This window comes from Botryllus schlosseri, chromosome 10, assembly GCF_051294905.1.
Source record: "Botryllus schlosseri isolate E-star chromosome 10, Bs_hap1, whole genome shotgun sequence".
NCBI lineage: Eukaryota > Metazoa > Chordata > Ascidiacea > Stolidobranchia > Styelidae > Botryllus > Botryllus schlosseri.
The window spans coordinates 22,872,538-22,895,712 of record NC_137245.1 but is presented as its reverse complement, the minus strand read 5'-3'; the positions used below and the strand labels follow the sequence as shown (position 1 = coordinate 22,895,712).

Here is a 23,175-nt window from a genome sequence, read left to right as displayed (position 1 = left end):
GTAAGCCACGTCAAGAACCACTGCCTCAACTACCGGACCCGACACACGCGACGAAACACCAACACCGAATGCTTTCTTAGGAGGAACATCTTTTTTATCTCAAAAAAGTCGATACAAAAAACCTGTCATAATTTGAAAATAAACAAGAATTCAGTAATCTAATGAAGAAAAAGAATTGGGTAAACGGAGCGGCGTCAGTTCAGCGTCCGTCGGCAGTTCTCGGCCCCGCAGTAGCACATGACCTTGTCGTCTTCCAGCGGAAACTTGTAGTCGTACGTGATCTCCTGGGACTTTGCGATCGGGCCCTTCGAGTAGATCACGATCTTTTTCGCCGTGTCGACGGTGATCACTTTCGCGTAGCAGCTAGGCTGTGAGAATAAGGAGCCGACGGTTAGCAAAATGAGCTTCCTGGAGACGCAGGACTTCAATTTACACCTGCACGGCTTATTCATATTGAAATGAACCCGAATATTTTCGGCCGACACTCGTCAGGGGTAATCGTCGGCAACAAGCAAGTATTTAGGGATACTATTCTTGATACACAACGACAACGTTCGTTACAATCATCTACTAGTTGCTAACGGTTACCCATGACGAGTGTCAGCCGAAAATATTCGGGTTCATTTCAATATGAATATACTATTCAATTGTAAGCAAAGAGGTTTAGGACTAAAACTATAATTTAGGACTGACTTGTTATCTTTATCTATGTCATCACGGATCTACCAAGACATAGCGGAGAAGGATGAGGACGTACTGTCCAAGTATTCGGAGTTGGATATAACCCCAGAGGTGCCTACTCTACTTCTAGTTGGTTTTAGTTTTCCAGGCAAAACTAGGCCTGGAAAAACTAGTTCTTACCCGCAAATCACTATTACTTGTACTCGAGTAATAATTTATGACATCACTTCGTACTTCCAATAGGGTCCATCAAACCACTAGGTGTCGCCAGACTTTTGGTGGTAACCGCCATTGTTACGTACGCGGTTGCCGTTATCAGAAACTTGTAGGTTACTTTCTCGATTGTGTAAGAGTATTTTATATGGAAATAATGGCTACAACATATTCTACGTGGACCGTGAGCTTGCTATAAAATGAACTAAAACTTCGAAAACTTCTGGTGCTGAGCTGGCAGCCGAAATTTAGTTGACAATTTCACATTCTCACCTAGTTATCAAATCGGCCTTATTTCCTTCCGTAGAAGCTTTCCAAAGTTTTAGTTCATTTTATAGCGAGCTCACGGTCTACGTAGAATATGTTGTAGCCGTTATTTCCATATAAAATACCCTTACACAATCGAGAAAGTAACCTACAAGTTCCTGATAACGGCAACCGCGTACGTAACAATGGCGTTTACCACCAAAAGTCTGGCGACACCTAGTGGTTTGATGGACCCTATCGAGTACCAATGGCGATCAGATCAGATCACTAGTGGTCAGTAGAGAAGTGCTTCTACATTTGCAGAGCTCTCGAGGAGCTATTGATACTCGTACTACTTCCTTACGTGGGTATGGCTTTGGACTACTTCTACTACAGTTTTCCGTCGTTATTTCTACTTCAGTACCAACGACACCTAGTGTAACCACCTCTGCACATGATATACATCGTCTGCCTATTCTACCAATCGCCGACACATTCACGCAGGTTATATCTCACGGACAGGGACGAAAGTTTGCGGGTTCGGGACACCGTCCCAAAGACTCGAACACAAGATTCGGGTAGTTTATGGGCGTTGTTTAACAAATATAGAAAATAATATATTGCAAAAAAATATTATATAAATAAATGAGAAAAAATGAAACGGAAAGCATGACGCTCACGTTGCAAGAATGATTCATGAAGCGCGCGTAGTTGCCGCATTTCGTCGCGTCGATGATGTGCTCCGTGTCGATGCGAAACAGGTACGAGCTGCCGATCCCCAGTTCCGTGTAGTTGACTTCCCGCCGCTCGGCGATGAGCGTCCGCACCACCTGGCCCACGTACTCGATGACCATCTCGTCGGCGCCGATGGCCTCCTCGGCGAACAGGCCCCAGCCGTGGATGCTGCTGCGCTTGAATTTCACGGCCTTCTTGCGAAACTGTCGCGGAAGGAAAACATCCAAATCGAGCCCGGCACGCCAAAGAGGGTTACAAGCGAAAGTAGTCATTTCCGAAACACAAATCCAAGTTACGAAAAGAACTAAAGTAGTTTCAAAAGGTGGATTAGGTCGAGGGTCGCATACTTTTAGGTGCTAATAGGTAGGGCTTGACACAATGAGTCGAGTAAGAGAGATTATACGGTCCCTGACAATAATGCGTCATTGTGTTTTGACTTGAGTACAAGTCATCATGTTCACTGCTCAGTTTTCAGTCCAATCCAGTTCAACTAACCTTTTCAACTCTGCTCGGGTGCTACAGAATGGCTCGCATTCATAATATAGTAATAATTTCCCCCGGTTTAAACAGTTTCTGGCCCTATTTTCCAAGTATCAGGACTGATAGACGAAATACCAACAACGTGGTAACTTTACTATTCTTCGAAGGCACAACGAAATGTCCGTCTCAGCCGCCAGTCTCGAGCCATATGACTTGGTTTGAGTCCCGCACAACCACTCGAGTGCATACAAAAATTGACTCGAGTCGAGTCACTTTACGCATTTAACGAAACGACTCGAGTCAAGTCGAGTCATTACAACCCTGCTAAATAAGCTTCAATGCCACATTTACAAAGCGCCTAATTCATACATCGTCGTATATCACAATTCCCGCTTATATTGAATGAAACATTCATTTCATAATTTATCAATACGATATTGATGCATCGCATTCATAATAATAATTTTTAAATTACATGTCTAGTGACAAATTTATCGAGTGACGAATTCAGTGGTGACCAACAAAGAATAAGCGCCCCGCATCTCACCATGAGCTGATTGTACTTGAAGAGGTCACCCATGTCGGCGCCGACTTCGGCCGCTATCCTCCGCATGAAGTGCCTGGTCTCGCGAGTACCGAGGCTCTTGTCGGCGGAGCATCCAGCCCCAGGCTCGGGTCCGTTGCCCGTGACGCTCTTGGCCATCTGCAGCGACTTGGACGACTGCCCGTCTTTCTGGCCGTACATTTCCCGCCGCTGCGTCAGCTTGATGCCCTGTTCGAGCTTGTAGTAACCTGTGGTGGAGAAGATGGATTGTTGATATACGATGTCCTTTCCGATTCTCTACTAGCTACTGACGATTGCCCCTGACGAGCGTCAGCCGAAAGTATTCGGATTCATTTCAATATGAATATAATATTCAATTGTATATTGAAGTTCTGTACATCCAAGAAGCAAAACACTGAAGATTGAAACGGCGCTAATCAAGTACCCATGAAAGTGAGCAAATAGACACTGGTTCTGGTAGAACTAATCCAATATCTACAGTTAGCTACGAAATACTCTCATCACAGCAACTGAAACAAAACAAAAGAAACAGACATTCACTACAGCTAATGCAGGGAAAAGCAATCTAAAAAGTTCATGAAATACATCACACAGCGATGTATAAGCATTAGGGCTGTTCAAAAATAACTTTTTTTCCTGAATCTTGCTGGTTACTTGATTAAATCGTTGGTTGCCTTAAAAAACGACGCATACCAAATTTGAATTCATTCCGACAAATATTCGCGGGTTACGTAGAGTTTGAAAATTTTGGATTTGGCCAAAAACGCAAAAAAAAATTTTTCTCAAATTTTTTTGCCAACCCCATGAAATTGTTGGGCTGTCTTCAAAAACTATGCAAAACAAATTTGACTCAATTCCAAGCCGTAGAAGCGGAGTTATTCCAGTTTTTCGGTGATAATTCTTGGATTATCCACCAATCAAGGATAATCCCAGAATTATCGAATAAAAACATAAATAACTCCGGTTCTACAGCTTGGAATTGAGTCAAATTTGTTTTGCATAGTTTTTGAAGACAGCCCAACAATTTCATGGGGTTGGCAAAAAAATTTGAGAAAATTTTTTTTTTGCGTTTTTGGCCAAATCCAAAATTTTCAAACTCTACGTAACCCGCGAATATTTGTCGGAATGAATTCAAATTTGGTATGCGTCGTTTTTTAAGGCAACCTAACGATTTAATCAAGTAACCAGCAAGATTCAGGAAAAAAAGTTATTTTTGAACAGCCCTAATAAGCATGCATGACGGTTTAGGTTTGTATTTTATTCTGTGTGATACAATAATATAGGATACTAATTTTTGGTAAACTTATAATATTCAAAAGATAGAAAATTGTAATATACTCGGCGGACTCACATGTAGGGCGATTTTTTTTTAATGTCAAAATAGTCAAAATTGAAGTGTCGGGTCAAAAAATGTCAAAATTGTTTACAAAGTTAGAACTTTTTTGCAACCTGCATTTCGTTTGTATCGTAGACATTTCGTTGTACTACAATTAAAAATAAAAAAATTTCTACCATAATGAGGAATGCAACTGCTGAAATTCTCCACAGGGCCAAATTTCGTTAAAAATTTTTTCATGTAAGAATTTGTCAGTTTTCGAGGCACAAAGTTTTTTTTTCGGGCCAAACTGCTTTGTTAAGGACAGACAGTACCAACCAGAAATGAAAATAAGTAGTAAAATTTTAGCATTACGTGGGAAAACACCTAATTTGCATACGTTAGGTTAAATTTGGTCGCAATTTATATTTGGAAGGTCGAAAAATGTCAAAATTTTGATTTTTTAGGACAAAATCTTGTTTTTTTGTGGCAAAAAAAATCGCTGTACCATTAGAGAGCCACAGTCGGAGAGTGACCACCGTTTACCCACCTTCCGTTCTCGCCGAGCCCGTCTTGTGGGGCTCGGCGACGTCATCTTTCCTCCGGCCCCGCCTGCTCCTGCTCTTTTTGGGAGCCGCCGCGGCGGTCACTGGGTGCGGCACCCAGTGGGAGTCGTTGACCCACGTTGGCGCCGTCGGGTCTTCCAGGTGGTCCTCGTAGACTTTCCGTAAATGCTTTAAAAAAACATGAACATTACAGTAAAAGTAATGATTCGGTATATTTTTATCAATTTCATAAATATATTTCCAATTAAATATTATATTCATATTGAAATGAACCCGAATATTTTCGGCTGACACTCGTCAGGGGTAATCGTCAGCAACTAGTAGAGAATTGGAAAGAACATTGTATATCAACAATCGTATCACAAAATATGACGTCACCAGCATGAAATTTCGAATGAGAGAGCGTTCAATGTACTATTTTGAGGTGATACACGAACTCCTTTTGTTGACAGAGTTTTGGTTGGTGTATTTTGATAAAAGTTGATTCCAAGGCACACAAATGGAATTGTGAATATATTTCCTTTTAACTACGAAACCAGTTCGAATACTTTTCCTTATTTTCCACATACAATAAAAGAAACAAAATTTAGATACGCCTCCTTGAACTGTTACAGCTTCTTCACACGTTTTGGTGGGATTCACAGTAAAACACAACAATTCGGTATTTTGTTGATATATTCAACAAAAAAAATCTTTAATTCTGATTCCCGTTCAATTCATTTTTCTCATTTTTCACTTCGTCTTGGAAAAATCATTCCTCTTCAAACTATTATAGCTCCTTCGTGCGTGTTTTCGGCGGGATTTATGGTGAAACAAATAATCAGCATAAACAAATAATCAGCATATTTTTTTTCATTAAGTAAAATATATTTTAAAATTTTTCTTCTAAAGATAATCACACCGGCAAACGCTCAGACGACCGCGCTCACCTTCATGTCTTCCAGGTCCAGCCCGCTGCACCACATCTCGTACGCGACGATGAGGTCCTCGACTTTGGTGCGCGGCGCGAAACGAACCTCGGCCTGCGCTTTCTTCACAGATTTCTTCGGGGATTTCCTCGTCTTTTCGGGCTGCTCGCGACGCAGCTTGACGCGTTCCGCGGCGGTGATCGTTTCCTGGCAATCGAATCGCGTGTCGTCAGTTACGGGGAGGTTCTCGGGTACCTTGATTCGAGTACGAGTCTGATCGAGTCATAATTCTAATGCTCAAGTCGAGTAATGAGAGAGTGATTCTTTCGAGTATGGAAATTATACAACCCTTGACACCAAGACTAAATTTATCAATGAAAATCATAGTTTCGATAGGATTTTCCACTGCGGAAGTCTTGAAATACCGATTGGTCATATTACAGCATACAAAACACGTACTAAAAAGCCTGGCACGTTCGCGGAAATAACATACCCGTGAAGACGTGTTCAACCCAAAGCAATGCATAAAGTGCAACAACGTAAGCATGGTCGAAAATACCAAATGCGAATGTAGAATGGTATTATATTCTTTGTGATAGCATAAAAGGTACATATTTGACCTTTCCGCATCTTTCACACTGTTATGACATCATCACGAGTCATACTCGAATACTGCACTCGCAGCCAACAATCGTGAATCGAGTCACTCAGATACCGTTATTGCCCACTGCCCCGCCTTAATTGCGAGTGTTGCGGTACCTACCGGGATGTCTTCTTTGAAGTTATAAACGGATTCCGCGGACAGGGTGGACACCGACAAGGGCGAGGTGGGCCGTTCCGTGTCGGAAGCGGTTTCTTCGCGGATGGCGCGACTGAAAAAAATTACAAATACAGCTGCGTATTTACGCACACGCGTCATAAGGAAAGGACGTAGTTTATTTTTGTCCTTGATGTTTTTTGCGGCACATACACCGACTCATGATACACATACACACGATCTGCGCATATGCATACCACGAGTGCATGATGTGCATATGCCGTTGGACAAGAAAGTAGCTTTCCAAGTCATGCACCACCCCTCCATGGTATCCCAGTAATGCATGACGGCCAAGCAGGGAAGTCACGGATACCAGTGTTACTAATCAGGTCTTTGGTCTGACCCGGCCGGGAATGGAACCCACGACCTACCGATCAAGAAGCCGGACGCTTCACCATTACGCTATCTTGTTGTAACGCTTCACAGTGGGTCCTGGAGTTGAGATATTGCGTGTACGTCTCTTTTTCTGTAGCAAATGCTATCAAACTGTAGCAAGTGCATGAGAACTCAAAAGAGCGGCTGTTGATAAGTTTCCGGGGTCATGTGCTTAATATTGTATGACGAGGTGGGGTTATAATAATAATATTCCAGGAGTAAAGAGCACATATTGGAGATTGTGTAATAATTAGGGCAAGGTATTGCAACTTTTTTTCACAGCCTCCGGCAGCTTCCTAAATACTCAGTAGTATGGTGTTTTAAGCTGTTTGGAGTAATCTTATATCCCAACTTTTCTCCATTTTTCAACGCAACTTTTTTATCGATTTTTCACGAGACCTTTTGTAATTTTTTACGAGTTTTCATGCAGCATACTTTTTACCGGAAACATTTGGCACTATATGTAAACAGATCGCTCGATTATTTCACTGCCGTTTATATTCGACGTCCTTTCTGATTAGACATACATTCAGGCTAGAACTGCTAAAATTAATATTCCCACAGGGTTAATTTTTTCAGGCTATTGATTTTGTTAAGGTCGCCAACACCGAATTTTGCTGCAGTGCCTTGGATACGACTCGACTCGAGTATCTCATACCCTAATAATTTCATAAATGCAACTGTTTACTGCAACTTTTGTGAAAAAACGTGGAACTTTCCATGGATTTGACTGCAACAGCAACTTGCCCTAGTAATAATAAACAAAATTTTTGCATACTTTGTCACAAAGAGGGTTTACTCAACCAAAAATCCAGGGGTTCAGCGCTATTACAAATCTGTAGCGCAAATTAGGAACGAAAAGCGCGACACAAATGCAGGCCGTGCACACCCCCTCTAAAATCGCAGCGATTACTTCTGTTCTTAAATAACAGCTCGCGACAGTAACACAAACAAACCTGTAGTTGTGCTCTTCCAGAATCCTCGCCAGGGCCGGATCCCAGCTCGGCAACACCGTCTCGGCATGACTCCGCGCAAAGTAACTGTGCTCCTCGGCCAGGTCGGCCACGAGCGCGCTCTCCGCCAGGGTGATCGGGTCCCTGTACTTCAGACGGACCGCTGGCCTCTTTTGGGGCGGGGGCTGTTTCGCGGCGCCCTCCTTAAACGACAACAAAGCCTGGACCGCCTCGAGTTCGTTTTGCGGACTGACCGGGACAGGCACGATTTCGTTGTCTTGCTTCGTCGGGGGCACCGCTGTTTTGTCATGCAGCGACGCCACCGACATGTCAGAGTCTGTTGTAATGCGGCGCTCGGGCGTCTTGTGCAAGTCGGTCAGGGCCTCGAGTACGGTTCTCTCCTTTTCGGTGATGTGAGACAGGTCGTCTTTGAGCTTGTCCCGGTCGGTCGCCGGAACCTGACACACAAATAATAATGTAAGCATTTACATTTTCATCCGCTCAAGACACACAAGGTACAGCAAATGTATCGATACGTTACAAGAAGGCTGAATACAGAGAGAGGGTGCATGTTACGCTACACCATGCAGCACTTTGGGCGCCTCTTGTGTATAACTATAGAAGTTAAACATGGAACGGCAACGACCGATTTTGCAGCTTTGTTCCGCTTCTGCGCTCGGGAAGATAACTTTTGGGTTGCCAGAAATCCTACAGTCGCTTACGCAAAACAATTCTCCACTCCAGCCTCGGCGAAGCGGAACGAAGCTGCAAAATCGGTCGTTGCCGTTCCATGTTCAACTTCTATAGTTTAACTATAGTCTCCTATATGGTGTGGACACAAGCAAATCTCATGGCTCAGTGAGATTGGTCTACGTCACACTTTCTGTGCATTAAATTTGATAGCCGGGTATCAATCGAAACTACCGCGGTACTGATTGCGAATATATAAATTTTATTCTACTCGTGGTCCTGGAACTCCCCCAAAATCAGCCCTGAATGTTACATTGTAACGGAGTTTGGCATAGTGACGCAAGCATGCCATCTGGGAGCAGGTGAGAAGCAGCGCAAACCGCAAGCGTATCGGCCATTGTTGCGCAACCAATGGAGCATTCGCACTCTCCTGTGCTGCATGGTTGCGTCACAATACCAAACTCCGTTACAATGCAACGTTCGAGGCCGATTTGAAAAAAATGACTCGAGTCAAGCCGAGTCACCACAAAATCGCGACTCGAGTCATTACAACCTTGGCGATACCGCCCGCAATGGGAACCACTGGACTAATCGACGTTATTCAAAACCAGGATACCTTCGCAAACGGCTCGTACTGGTCGTGAGATATCAAGCGATGACGCTTCTTTGGATGCACGTGTCGCAACTGTTGCGGCGTGATGGCCCCAGGAGCGACTCCGTGGGCCGTCGGCGACAGCAACGACGAAATATTAGAGTCGTCCACGTTGCTCAGAGTATCGCTTTCCGTGCTGGTACGAGACCTGCCAAAAATGCAACACGGTCAGACTCGGGCGAGAGGAGCTCCTCGAAGGAAGATCGTACTCCGAGATGAAACCGGAAACCGCCTTGGGCTCGGCTTTGGTTTCGTCTGCCGTTTCCGAAACCTCTGACTCTCTCCTGGTTTCGCTAGGCTTTGAAACCGGGTCGGCGGGTTCCTTGATTTTGATTTCCTGCGTGAAAGGAACAATAAATATTTTAACAACAGCCCCGACAAAGTGCAAAGCTGGGACGAGTGTGAATTTTGATTTGAAAGAACATTACTAGATTTGAAGATTTTAACAAGAGAAGGATCAGGATAGACCAGATATGGACTTGGACGTGCAGTAGGGCTGTTCAAAAATGAACTTCTTCAGATTTCACTGGCTACTTGATAAATTTGTTAGGCTGGTTAAAAAAAAACACGTTATAAAAGAGATGGATGGATATCATAATAATAAATCCAAAAATGAGTGTTTCAATGAATATGCGGCATCACTGTATGTATTCAAGTCAAGAATCGGGTAGGGTATGATTAGGGGCCGCTGAGTGCCAAACTCGACAGGCCAAATTCAGTTATCACGGTGCCAGCAGTGGTAACCATCATGGGAGATGGCCTTGTATTCGGACATGACACGGACCTCCACAACGGGGCGCGGTGGCACCACCTCCTCTTCATTCTCCCCGTCTTCCTCCTCGTCCGATTCGGAGTCGGTGCTTTCCTCGTCAGACGATTTCTCGTCGCTGGACGACACAGCACTGCTTTCCGACGAGTCGCTGAAAACTTCGTCCACGTTCAAAACTGAAACGGAAAAACGAAAACTTCAGCACGGGGGAAAAGACACACGCAGCCACCGACCCGTGACCCTATCGCTATATCACAGACTCGACCTCCAAAGAAATGGCATCGCAACCTAACTGATTTGTCGGATTGTGTAATTTCATGGAAACAACCACGGCATTCACAATTATCATCGCTATTTCGGAAAGTTGCTGTATTTTCTTGCGCAAAAGTCAAAATAACTCTTCTTCCAATAAATCGCAATCTTGCAATTTTCAAGCTGATAATGATATAGTGTTTCTTAGACTTTTCTAGCAAGGACCCCTACATTTTTTGGGCGGTTGACCGAACCGCGAAATTTCGGAAGCTGATGACTGAAAAAAAGGTCATTACTTCCGCCCCGGTCCAAATCACAGCCTCGTATTACCATCTGGTCCGTTTGCTGCCTAAAAAGCAACCTGGTGACTAAAAAAGGTCGTCACTTTCGCTTGTCACCTACGGTAAGTGCTGGAAATAAGACAGGACGGGATGTTATAAACGACAATTTAGTTTCATAGTTCTAGTCTCAGCATTCGCATTAAAACAATCCCTCAAAACCAGTCCACAGACCTGAAACGGGTTCATAGGCACCGGTTTTAACAACTCCAGATACAGATTTAGTAATGAATGGAACTTGAAACACAAACGAATGTGTTCATTCTCTCCAATGAGCATGTAAGCAGTCCAAAAAAAGGATCATCTCCCGAGCAAGTAGTGCTAGTAGGCAAAAACCTATTCGATTACCCTAAAAAATGCAGTGTGCTTCACCACCGACCACGTCAACCCTGGTTACGATCGCTCCCCGCGGTTGAGCGAAAAATCTAGCCGCGACCGATCTATCAAACACAAGCAATCGAGCCGTGACCCACCGCCAGATTTCACCCTGCCCTCGTGGTCCGACTCGGCGTAACTGTCCTCGCCGTCGCTACGGTCGTCCTCCCCTTCACTGTCAAGGACCGCGATACGGTGGTGCTTCTTTCGAGAGGGCGTCCGGACTCGTTCTGAAAAAGAATATAAATTGTCAGGCCATCAGCGGGCCGAAAAATGCAGTGCGATCTACATCTAGGATGTAGTCCATTACCGGGCGATGGTCAAAAAAAATTTCCTCCTCTTTAATTCAACAGGAAAGATGAATGAACTTTGAAAACTTATCGTGATGAATAATAACCACGAGGGCTGGATGATTCGATTCAGAATTGAGTATCAGCTTCGAGACGAGTATGAAAATATCACCTCATGATGTCACAACGGTAACAATGACTTGAGCACTTAAAATATGTGTCTGTTTTCGTCTCCAAGTCGCGAGTCATTCCACGGCTCTCATACGTCGAGTCTGAGTCAAGTCATGCAAATTTTCAACACGATTTTATGAGTCAATTTCAAGTAGAATATCGGAAGACTTGAAATTCGTCTCAAGAGTCGCACGCGTTTCTCCAACGTCGCGTCCGAGTCAAATCAAGTTGAGTCGTCTCGAATTTTTCAACCGAGCGCACGTCAAGTAGAATATCTGATGACTTGAAAAATCTGTCCGAGAGTCACGAGTCATTCCGCATTCTCTTACATCCAGCCCGAGTCGGGTCGAGTCAATTTAGGCCAGCGACTCGAGTCGAGTCATTAGAATGTAGTATCTTGAACTCTACCAACACATCCACAACACCTTACCTCTATTCTCTTTTCCAGACGCAGTTTTCATTTTCTTGCCAGCGACAGCGTCGACGCCGTCCTCGTCCTTCATAGGCGACGGCGACCTGGGCCGCTTTTTGACCCGAAACGACGGCATTTTCGAAACCGCCGACCTCAAACCCAGCCCTATCCGGAAACCGTCCATCTCGAAAGAGTTCTTGGCCCAGTTGAGGGGGTCGAAGGCGTTCAACAGTGATTGATTTTTGAGCTTCGCGTCCGGCTTGACGGCGGACTCGTGCTGACCGTTTGGCGTGGGGTCCGGTTTTTCGACGGCTACAGTCTTTTCGGGCGGGGCACTGACCGAGAGTGGTTTCGGCGGGGCTCGAGCGTTTGCGTTTTCGTCCCACCATGATTCGTAAACCTCAAAGAAACGACCGAGCCAACCATGAAAATCTTAAATTTTCCGAGCAATCATTTTTTCCACGGGCCAAATGCAAAGCATGCAATTACGTTGGCGGGTCGAGTCAATAATCTTAACTATATCGCGCGGCCTGTTAATTGTATTTCTAATTCGAAAGCAGTGAATTAAATTTTTAATGCATGCTGCTCAGTGGATGTATTGATATTAGACAATGAGAAGGTGATTAATTAGGAAATGTGACTTTTTGTGATTTTAATTGTTACGGAACACTTTGCTACGTTGGCTTTATTTTGAATCTGGATTACTCGGATGACTGCGCAGGCTATGTAATCGCGGCAAATGAATAAAAAGCCGCTCAAAATCGTGCTGTGCGCAGCATCTGGCCCGCACATTGCCCAGTTCAGTCATAATCCTACTCCCTGTCACACAGCAATAATGTTATAAATTTCTACGCATGCACACTACAGTAGCGATTTCAAACCAAGTATTAATCAGGTATTATAGGCCTAGTTTTGCCTACAAACTGAAAATGCACCACTGGAGCAGTGCAAGTACGAAATACCTTGAACACCATTAAAAGTAACCTACAAATTTCTCATTAGTGCGTGTTGTTTCGTGCGTGTAACTGTTTATTTACGAATTGCGCTGCTACTATAGTACCGTATATCCGTATACTCCATAGTTTGTTATTGTTGCCATTGGTACAATGCGAATTTCATGGTCTGTGATTTTGATTGTTGCGTCACACTTTGCCTTTTTGGTTTTGCTTTTAAATCTGTTTAAATCCCTTATAGTGTGCCGTTAACTCTTGAAGAGGCACCCGGAAAGAGTTTAATATGTTCTATTACAATGGATGTTGTATTGAAAGCTATACCATTAAAAGTAGAAGTACTTCGTGACATACGACCTCTGGTTATCACTGCATTGGTGTGAATATTGCGCCAGTACAGTAGATCTTGGAATGAGATATTCAATTACGAATGTTGTTTTCGGAGCGGAATCGATCAAATTGAAAAAAACAAGCCCCATCATACCTTAAAAGCCATCGTCTCCACCACCTTCCGGTTCAAATCCCGACTGACGGTCGACTTCAAATCCTCCACGATCGCAGACAAGATACACTGACAAAGATTCTCGTCCTTGTCCCACATCCGCGGGTCGTGCCGGTTGGCCACGTTGTTCATCATGCGGTACGAGTCGGGCGGGGCAAAATTGTAGGGCGGCATCATCCCCGGAGGCACCACCGGCGGGTGAAAGTGCCCGGGCCAGGCCTCGTTCGGGTAGTTCGGGTAATGTCCGGGAATCTGCGGGTTTCTGTCGAAGCCTGAGAGAAACACGTACGGCGTTGTAAATTTCTACTCGAGTAACGACTTGAGAGCAAGTAGAAATGTTAGGTGAGCAAAATCGAGACATTTAACTACGTTTGGAGGTGGTTATAAACTAGGCATCGTTGGTACATAAGTAGAAATAAGAACGTAAATTTCTATTCCAGTAGAAATAGCAATTTACAAGATAGTAAAATGTAAGGCAAGCAACCGTACACCGTTAGCTATGTTCAAGGGTTTTAGTCAGTACTCAAGTAGTATTACCGTCGAAAATTACCGCTCAGGTTCACATAGAAATGACGATATCTGAGTAAATAACAGTATTGAAGGCCTGGTTTTGTATGAAAAACTGAAAATTGTGAATTACAAGTATTCTAAAATCCGATCGAGAAAGTAGCGCAAGTAGACAAGTAGTTTACTTCGTTACTGAGTCACCTCTGAACACATCAAGGTGCTAGAATTTCGTGGGCCTACATTTCTGGCACGTCAAACAAAATTGCCGCATACATTCCTTTCAACCATGCGCGAGTCACAAAACAAGGATCTTTGTTCCCCCATTAAGTCTTCAACACAAAATACAGTAAAGAATAACTACACGCATAATAATATACAAGAAAAAAACACATCCATGGCTGCCAATCAACTTCTAAATTAGCGCCAGACATTTGAGCACGCGACTTTACAACCCCAAACTAACGCTAGGCTCAAACCTAACCTAAAATTAACCCTTATTTTATTATTAAAGTAACCCTAACCATGACATTAACTTTAACCCACATGCTCGTGAGCCGTGTATGCCATTATGTCGCATGCTCATATGTCAACCAACCGTCGTAAATCTTCAACTCATTTTTCAAATATCTGAACGTCTGCTGCTACAATACCAAGATGTCAATCCTGCCCCAAACAGTTTAATAATTCTCACCTTCATGTTGCGACATGCTCCACATATGCCCTTCGACGGTCGGCACCCCTTGGCTGAAACACAGCGAGACATTGCAATAACACCTCAAAAAGCAGCAAAAAAAAAACAATCCCACCCATTCCACGGCGGGCCGGTTATATTCCACCCTTCGCGAGTGGTCCCGGCAATCGCGCCCTGATCGGCGATCCGATTGTCGTAACCGTTGCCCTGGGGCTTGTCCCCTGCGTCGCTTTCCCCCTCCGATATCTCCATGTCCACAGAGGACGCGTTGTCCTGCGAAAAAGGGCGAACGCGTTTTCATGATCATTGTTGCCAAAGCGCAAAGCAGCTATTGCAAGGGTTCTTAACATTTTTAGCACGGACCCCTAAATTTGTTTTAATGGACCCCCTTTGAGGACTAGACACAATGAAATGAATCAAAATTTTAAATGGTCTGCGTAAAGCCCTTTTCGAGATCTTGTCAAGGAAATTTTTTGAACCACATAGATATTGGAGTCAACAAAATTAAATTAAAATTCTGATACCCGGTCCCAGATTTTTTTCAACTGCATGAGTAGGAACACAACGCAACCCAATTAAAACGAATTGGAAGACAAGGGCAGTGCAAAATGAAATCAATTGTACTCGAATAATTCAGCTTGGTTCACGTCTAGCCTAGCTGACACTATTCTACCTACAACGCTAAAGTAGCAGCGAAACCACAATGTAGAAAATGACATGACAATAAAACGCGATAATATCTTGCCAAAATAGAAATAATCAGAGGTAATTGCAATTTTGGGTAGCATTACGCCATTATAGACGCGAGAAAATTTGTCATTGACACAGAAAAAAAAACGGTCAGATTTTCATCGTCCTCTCATGGACCACTTGACACTAGTTTGCGGTACGCACGAGATGCTGTTCTTTGGTGAGGTCTTTTTTCTTCCGCTTCTGGCGTCCAGGCGCTGCTTCCCCTGTCATCTCCTTCAGACGCTGGTCCAGGGACATTTTCGAAGCGTCCCCGCTGGGCCTCCTGACAAGAAACGCAAGCGTAATAGAAAAATCGAAATTGACGCTTGAAATGTGAGGAACATTGTCGGTGGCATCCGTTTTCATCAGAAAGCCAGGGTTGCAACCAAGTCGCAAGGCTCCGAGTCATAAGTCAATCTCACTTTTATAGTTTTGACTCGAGTCAAGTCATTGTGTTGACGGCTCAGTTTTCCAGCTAAAGTCTTGTTAAACCCACTTTTTATAACTCTGTTTGGTGATATCGAATCGTTTGCATTTATAATATACTAATTTTTATCACTTTTAGCAGTTTCTGGCCGCATTTTCAAGTGCCAGTACCAATAGACGAAATCCCAATAGCGTGGTTGCCTTACTATTCTACGAAATTACAATGAAATGTCAGTCTCGGCCGTCCGAGTCTCGAGTCATGCGCAATGACTTGAGTCTAAGTCGAGTTAATACACAGATTGACTCGAGTCGAGTCAATTTTCGTATTTCGAGAAAATGACTCGAGTCGAGTCATTACAACCCTGGACTGTACGTAGCAAATTTGACTCAATTCCATCCGGTAAAAGCAAAGATATTCGAGTACAAAATTTTGGATTTGAAATAATAGTATTTACAGTGGCTAGTTCTAGTTGGAATTGAGTGAAATTTGCTACACACCGATTTTTTAGAAAACTTAACAATTGTAAGGGGTTTATAGAAGAACTTGAAAAAAAAAATTTGAAACCTAATGGTTTCGCTTCTATAGCTTGGAATTGAGCCAGATTTCGGGTATAGCGTTTTTCAGTCAACGTAACAATTTTATCGAATAGCCAGTGAAAACTGAAGAAAAAAGTTATTTTTGAACAACCCACTCGTTCACATTTCACTTCTACTTACGAATATTTGGCATATTCGACTGGATGCCAAGTCACAATTTTACCGCTGTTCAAGTCAGACACGGAATTATTTCGAGAATAATCAATTTTCACCCCGGGACATAATATAGATTACTGACCTACACAGACAGATACGCAAACCGCGTCGTGCAGAGCAATCTGAAAATTGGTAGTGCTATAGCTGGCGACCGTGGCGCTGATACTCAATAAGATAGGTTTTAATCGAAAGTTGGTTTCGCACTGATTCTGAAAATAGAAACTAAAACCTGCCCGGGGCAACAGAACTACCCTGAAACAGCCCTTAAAGTCTGAAAATCGGCACAATTCAAACAACGCGAGCCCGCAACACAACGACGGCCCATTTGGTCAAGCGATTGTTCAGAACAATACGGATTTTCCGAATTTGAGGACAGTTTCAGGGTGGTTCCATTGCCTAGACAAGATTTTCATTTTTATTTTCAGAATCAGCGAGAAACTGGCTTTCAATCGAGACCAGTTCTATCAACTTTTAGCACCCGGGTCGCCAGTATAGGACTACCAATTGCGATGCTTTTAGACTGCTCAAGCGTGACGACTAAGTTATCTATCTATCCGCAGGTTAGTGATCTATAGACATGATATGCGAGACTGCATCTTTACCTCGAATTCTCCCTGGGCGGCTCAACATCGACCCGACCGCGCGCCGGCGGGCTCGGACTGCGCCCACGGCGCCGCGGTTCCCTGTCTGCGTCAGGGCGATACCCGGGCGACGATCTGCGCCACCCCTCGGGACTGCGAGACCCTCGAAACCGATCTGGCCGACCACGCGGCGGCGGCGGCGAATACCTCCCGTGGTCGAATCGCTCAGGCGACGGCGGGTGCCGGTACCGCGAGTGCGGCCCGGGGCGGTAGTGACCCCGGGGCGGGCTGTAGCCCCGCCTGCGGTACTCTTTTTCACGCGCGTCGCAGTCCTCACGGTAATACCCCCTGTCGTACCCAGGGGGTCGGCCGTAATACCGCCTGCCCGGCGGGGGTTCACGCTCCCTGTCGTATCGATACCCGTGCATTTTCATATCGTCTGGTCCCATTTCCGGGCGGGGTGGTCGGTACCGGGGCGAGTGTTCTCGGCTGTTATCACGCTCAAATCGTAATCGATCGTTCGGGACGTATCTATCATCGGGCAGGTCCGGGGCAGAGTTTGCATGTGGCAGAGTCCGCTGGTCAATATCGCGCGGCTCCCTGTTGTTATGATGCTGAACCGGGACTGGCGCCGGGGCGGGTCCGTTTTCGCGTGGCTCAGCTGACAGTCGGTCCGGTATCGCGTCGTGGCCCCGGTCGGGCTCCCTGCTCGCGAGCAAGTCCCCTTGCAGCAACGAGGATATACGCGAGTCCAAGTCCACGGGTTGGTGTTCAAGGTCGGACTGTGTGTCGTCTCTGTCCGAACTGAGGGTGGTTTTTCGAGCCGTGTCCGTGTCTGTCGATTCGAGGGTGTCGTCGTGAAATTTCTCTTTCGCGCGAGAGTCGTTCAGTTCGTCCAGCTCCTGCGGAACAGACCCAAAACTTGAAGTGTCAAAGTATTTGATCCACTTTTTCAGTGTGTTCAAGTAGTTATCTGCCTGCTTGCACTACTCTAGACTCCCAACACAAAGGGTTATGATTTTAGAATACTTATACTTATACGCCAAACTGGGTCTAGAATACTTACTTATACGCCAAACTGGGCCAAGAATACTTACTTCAAAATCACTACTTCTACTTGTAATCGAGTACAAATTTTCGAACGGTGTAGAAATTTACATTACAATGCAAAATTTCGAGAACAAATTGTGCACGGGTGAGCGGATCAAACTACTGTTACAACAGGTTGGCGGGACACGTACCTTGATCGAGTCTCTCCTGTGATGCCTTCGCGGGGTGTTCGTATTTCTCTCATTTTCGTCGACAGATTTCCTCGATTTCCTGTAAAACGGAACCGTATCACCCGCAAGTTCTCACAAAAAGCTTATCGACAGTTTCAATATTATACATTTTGAATCCCATACTGGTTCTGCCAGGTTATCAAATAATATGATCAAGTCGATATCTGACAACAGTAGAGTCATACTCTCAAAACATCTCGGAACACTTGCACATGTGACTTCATAACGCCAAAACTAACTCTAATCCCGTATCAGACACTAAACCCAGGGTTGTAACCAAGTCTCAATGCTCCGAGTCACAAGTCAATCTCGCTTTTATAGTTTTGACTCGAGTCATTTTCGATTCACCACCGAGTCAAGTCCGATCCAAGTCAGCGAGCGGAGCGTCGAGTCCGAGTCATGGCATTATGACTCGAGTCCAAGTCATTGTGCTGACTGCTCTGTTCCCAGTTAAAGTTTGTTAAACCCACTTTTTATAACTCTGTTTGTTGACATCGAATGGTTCGCATTTATATTACACTAATTTCCTCACTTTTAGCAGTTTCTAGTCGCATTTTCAAGTACCAGTGCCAACAGACGAAATCCCAATAGTGTGGTTAATTTACTATTCTTCGAAATTAAAATGAAATATCGGTCTTGGCCGACTGAGTCTCGAGTCATACGACTTGGTTGAGAAAATGACTTGAGTCGAGTCATCAGAAAATAGTGACTCGAGTCGAGTCATGACTCAAAGTCATTACAACCCTGACTAAACCTAACCTCAACTCAACCCTAACCATAGCTTTGATCCATATGCTCAAATATCGTGTGTTGACATGTTACATGCTATTGTGTCACATAGCATATCAGACCATATCATACCTTGGGTCATCCTGAGAATGTCTCCTGGTCCCGTCCTTGCTCGGGCGCCGGTGAGGCTTGTCCTTGAATTTGTTGGAAATCCCGTCTTGATTCTGTCTGATAACGTTGGGGACGGTTTCCGCAACCATATCTCCTCTGGCGATCCTCTGGAACAACTTGTTCAACAATTCGCCTGTGAACCCGTCAAATAGAAAACGTGAGACCGGAGAACGAAACTCGATTTTCAACAGCCAGTAGCTGGTGAAAGCAAGTAACGCTGTACATTTTTACTTATTTACAAGTAGAAGTAGCAAACTAAAGGCCTGAAAATTACTCGTGTAGTTTGAAAAATTAGATTTGGTCGAGGGGTAGCACAGTTTAAGACTAATCAGTAGGGCAAGTTTTTGCAACTTTTGCAACTTTTTTTTTACAGTTTCCGGCAGCTTCCTAAATACTCGTAAGATATGTAGAATGCTGTTTCAAGCTGTTTGAAGGAATCTCATAGTGCAACTTTTGTCCATTTGTTCCATGCAACTTTTTGCTACTTTTTCGAATTTTCATGAAAGTATTTTCTATTTTGGAGAAATACACGGCCAAATTCGACTGTAACACTGTAAATCAGCCCGAAGTCAGGCTTTTACGGGTATTTCGGAGTCATTCTGGGAGGTTGACCTTTTTTTTAGTCAACCGAGCAAAGTGCAACTTCTGCAACTTTTTTCAAAAATAAATGCAATAAATGCAACTTTCCATGGATTTAACTGTAACAAAAACTTGCCCTACTAATCAGATATGGCCACTTTCCAAATTACAAGATGCATCTTCTTAGCGACTAACACACAGTTAGATATATACATACTTTGTCAAGATATATTCCATTGCCGTGATACAGCGGCTCATGACAATTACACTCATGACAGTGATGCAAAGTACGTAAAATCTACGTTGATTAGCCCAAAAAAGTACGTAGCCGAGACGTAGAGAGAAATTTACAAATATATATGCGGTAATTATACGGATACAATTTCGATAAAAGTAGACGGGACAAAATATCCTAATGTCCTAATGAAAACTAATCCTAATAGCCTGCGTTTTTATTCAATCCGTGCCAAAATTGTGACCTGAATGTGATATCCGTGACGTTTTAGCTCTGGCCAAGACTTTGGTAGCACTGCCAATCAGACGAGAGCCCGTGAGGTTTTTGATATTGAGGAATAAATCAACTCGGTGCCAATATTCGAACCATTAAGGTATACGATGAGGACTAGAAAATGCTATTCTCAGAAAATAAAAGGTTACCTTTGCTGTCTATTTGCACGTGGATTATGTTTCCCATGATAGAAGTGTTGTGAAGTTTCTTGACACATTCAGCCGCTGACTTCATCGACGTAAAGACAACCTGACGAGAGGATGAAAGGGATGAACAGCATAATTGGGTATGCAGGCACAAAAATTTAAAAGGGGGTTATTATGCCCTAACAGAGTGATTATAACAACAAGTATAGTGTGACCATTTTTCTAGTGGAAGCCTAGGATATTTTGGCATTTTTGGGAGTCTGTGGTAAGTAGGTATAGGATGATGTGTGTTTTTGTCCTTGGTGTGGATTTTGGTAGCGGTAACCTTTTTTTTGGGACATGTTTAGAATTCTGTGATTGATGAAGTATTTGTCGCACTACAGTTGAGAATTCAGATGTTAAAAACCAAAACATTATTTACTCACACTGTTTTGTCAATTCAAACTCAGTCAATGACCAAATTTAGATAGCTGATATCTAGCAGTAGACCTACTTGCAGCAGCAGTACAAGCAGTACTGTACAAACATAAACGTCATGGAAATGTATAAAAAAAGGGTGCAAAATTTCACGCTGGTGACTCACAAGGAAAGCAACCCAGGAACTAGGAAAAGCTACATAACAAACTCATACTCGGAAATCCAATGCAGCAGAGCAGTCTGGCAGAAGCGCACTACCAACAACAACAGAATATTTTGAAATCACTGCTTCAATACGTTTTAGAAGCTTTTTTAATGCAATAGCTCTGTCAGATGCATTCTACTAAGAGTTACGCTGTGATTTATGCTAGGTGCTACCTTCTGTAGAAAATTGTTTCATCAATTGATAGAGACCTTGACATAAAATGGCTGAAGTCAGATTATAGATATTATCGCACTTTTGAAAATGAATGTATCGAAATAAACCTAACAAACACATATCTTCCAGAAAATAGCGGTTTAATGTAAACTGTGAGCAGCAATTGACATGAATAATGCCAGTCTCGTTTAAATCATTTGGTTAATAGTTCTTAGCTGCCAGTATTACCAGATATATTGGTGTTGTCGGATTTTTGTAATACCGTATGCATAAATTTGAAATACATAGCAATAGGAACCAAGTATAAACAATTAAGGTGAATTCAATTTAACATGCACTATATTACTGAAGTGACAAGTAATTCTACACCTGAACAATTGACAGAGCTTACAACCATGCATCACAGAAATATTACTGATATTTGCTGATAGGACACCGCCCACCACACTCCCTTAATAAATAAGGTAACTCACTTTTGACAGTCCCATGTGTTTCTGTGTCTTTGGATGATAGTAGACTCTAACCCTCTCGAGCTTGCCGAATTTCGAGCACATCTTTTCCATGAATTGCTTCGTAATATTGTCGTTGAGTTTGGAAAATGTGATCTCTCTGGGTGGCACTGCGCCAATATACCACTCATCAACCTATTGAACAGGAGACCATCTATGATCATGTTCAACTACAAACAAGGTGAACTGACGAAATCAAACCTTGTAGCGTGGTACTGGAAGATCACAACGCTCTCTCCGGGACCAGAGTCTGTTCATGCGAGGCCGAGGGTCTCTAATAATGACCACCCCCTGTCCATGATTCTAAAACGTAGCACATTTCGATACAATCAGGTAAATTCAGTAAGTGGGAAAGATAATAGAAGAGTTTGAAACCTAGGCGATTTGAGTCAAGCGATGAAACTTTGCATTTTCAATCAGTCGACTACCAGCACTCAAAATATGAGCCTCGCGGCCAAAATCCGCTGATCTTCTAATGTCGAAACCCAAATTGCAGTGATCGCATATTTACTATTGAGAGTACGAACAATCTGCAGTTATCATTCGAGAACGTCATCTCACAAAATATCCAGACATTTACAGAAAACTAATATTTAGCAGTGAAAATTTTCGTTGACTTCTATTTTCCACAAAGTGAGAGCGAACGATAGGAAGTAGGATATCTAGGGTACTCGATTTTGCAAAGTCCTGATTATCAACAATAAATTGAAGCAAAAACACTATGTTATAACTAATTTCAAAAAATATTACTGCCCTGTCGTTAGAAAAACCAAATGCACTTTTGGAAAGCTAAATTACAACTTTTACTGTGTAATGATAAAGCGTATGCTCCATCACTAAAAATATCAATATTCCGAAAATACACCCATACCTCCGTATTGTACGTTTCGCCATTGTATCGAATAAGCCTCTCCTCCCCTTTACGTATCAGTGGATCTGCGAGTAGCTTATAGTCCGCAGGTTTGGCGTCATTCGAATTCACATTTCGTTGCGTTTCTTTATCAGACATAATACAAATCCTACGATGTCCAGATTCTCATCCTTACCCGCACATATTTCTAGTTAGTACTATAAAAATTAGAGCTGACATTGAAAAGTAGACCATTGCGCTAATTTGTTCAATTTCAATAGAAGTCTGAAAGCTAGCATGCTGGCTACAACAATATTTGTACACAGCTACCCAAGTCTACTTTGATTAGCAATGCTACCGATATGCATATTATAGGCTACATACATCTCTGAAGACCATGACTATAACAGAGGCGGTTGATAATAATATTTAGTATTTCGTAAATAAACTTAATGGCAAACTCCTGGTTAATTCATGAATGCACAAAGGATAACATCATGTACATTTTCTGGATTTGCATAATCACGCACTTGCCATAAATTTCGTGAGTTGCAAACAAAATTACTTATTACTTAAGTGATTGCTCTTGTTGCAGATTATAACAATTCCTAACCCAAAAAATTTTACTGAACTTATAATCAAGCAGACTATATAAGTTTATT

General features: G+C 43.3%; 1 protein-coding gene across 1 annotated transcript; it reads right to left on the bottom strand.

Annotated features, from left to right (window-relative positions):
* Positions 1 to 72: 72 nt before the first annotated feature.
* LOC145449232 (histone-lysine N-methyltransferase SETD1B-A-like) lies at positions 73 to 22,827 on the bottom strand. Its single transcript, XM_080327700.1, has 23 exons — positions 22,535 to 22,827; positions 21,865 to 21,966; positions 21,628 to 21,798; positions 20,362 to 20,461; positions 19,087 to 19,258; positions 18,187 to 18,265; positions 16,967 to 17,847; positions 15,348 to 15,468; positions 14,569 to 14,726; positions 14,454 to 14,506; positions 13,238 to 13,527; positions 11,822 to 12,203; positions 11,029 to 11,160; positions 9,981 to 10,141; positions 9,406 to 9,533; positions 9,161 to 9,344; positions 7,858 to 8,312; positions 6,473 to 6,581; positions 5,731 to 5,916; positions 4,786 to 4,969; positions 2,903 to 3,147; positions 1,821 to 2,078; positions 73 to 368 (listed from the first exon to the last, which is right to left on the bottom strand). Exons 1-23 carry the CDS (start codon positions 22,670 to 22,672, stop codon positions 195 to 197), a joined length of 4,863 nt encoding a protein of 1,620 aa, XP_080183826.1. The 5' UTR covers positions 22,673 to 22,827; the 3' UTR covers positions 73 to 194.
* Between the last annotated feature and the right edge of the window lie 348 nt (positions 22,828 to 23,175).

What these genes read in the sequence shown, in the direction of transcription:
- LOC145449232 (XM_080327700.1), bottom strand. Translation starts at nt 22,672, where the DNA reads ATGTCTGATAAAGAAACGCAACGAAATGTGAATTCGAATGACGCCAAA. An exon ending in ACCGGCCCGCCGTGGAATGG is followed by an intron (nt 14,507 to 14,568) that starts GTGGGATTGTTT and finishes GCTGTGTTTCAG; the next exon opens with CCAAGGGGTGCCGACCGTCG. An exon ending in ACTTCAAAGAAGACATCCCG is followed by an intron (nt 5,917 to 6,472) that starts GTAGGTACCGCA and finishes TTCGATTGCCAG; the next exon opens with GAAACGATCACCGCCGCGGA.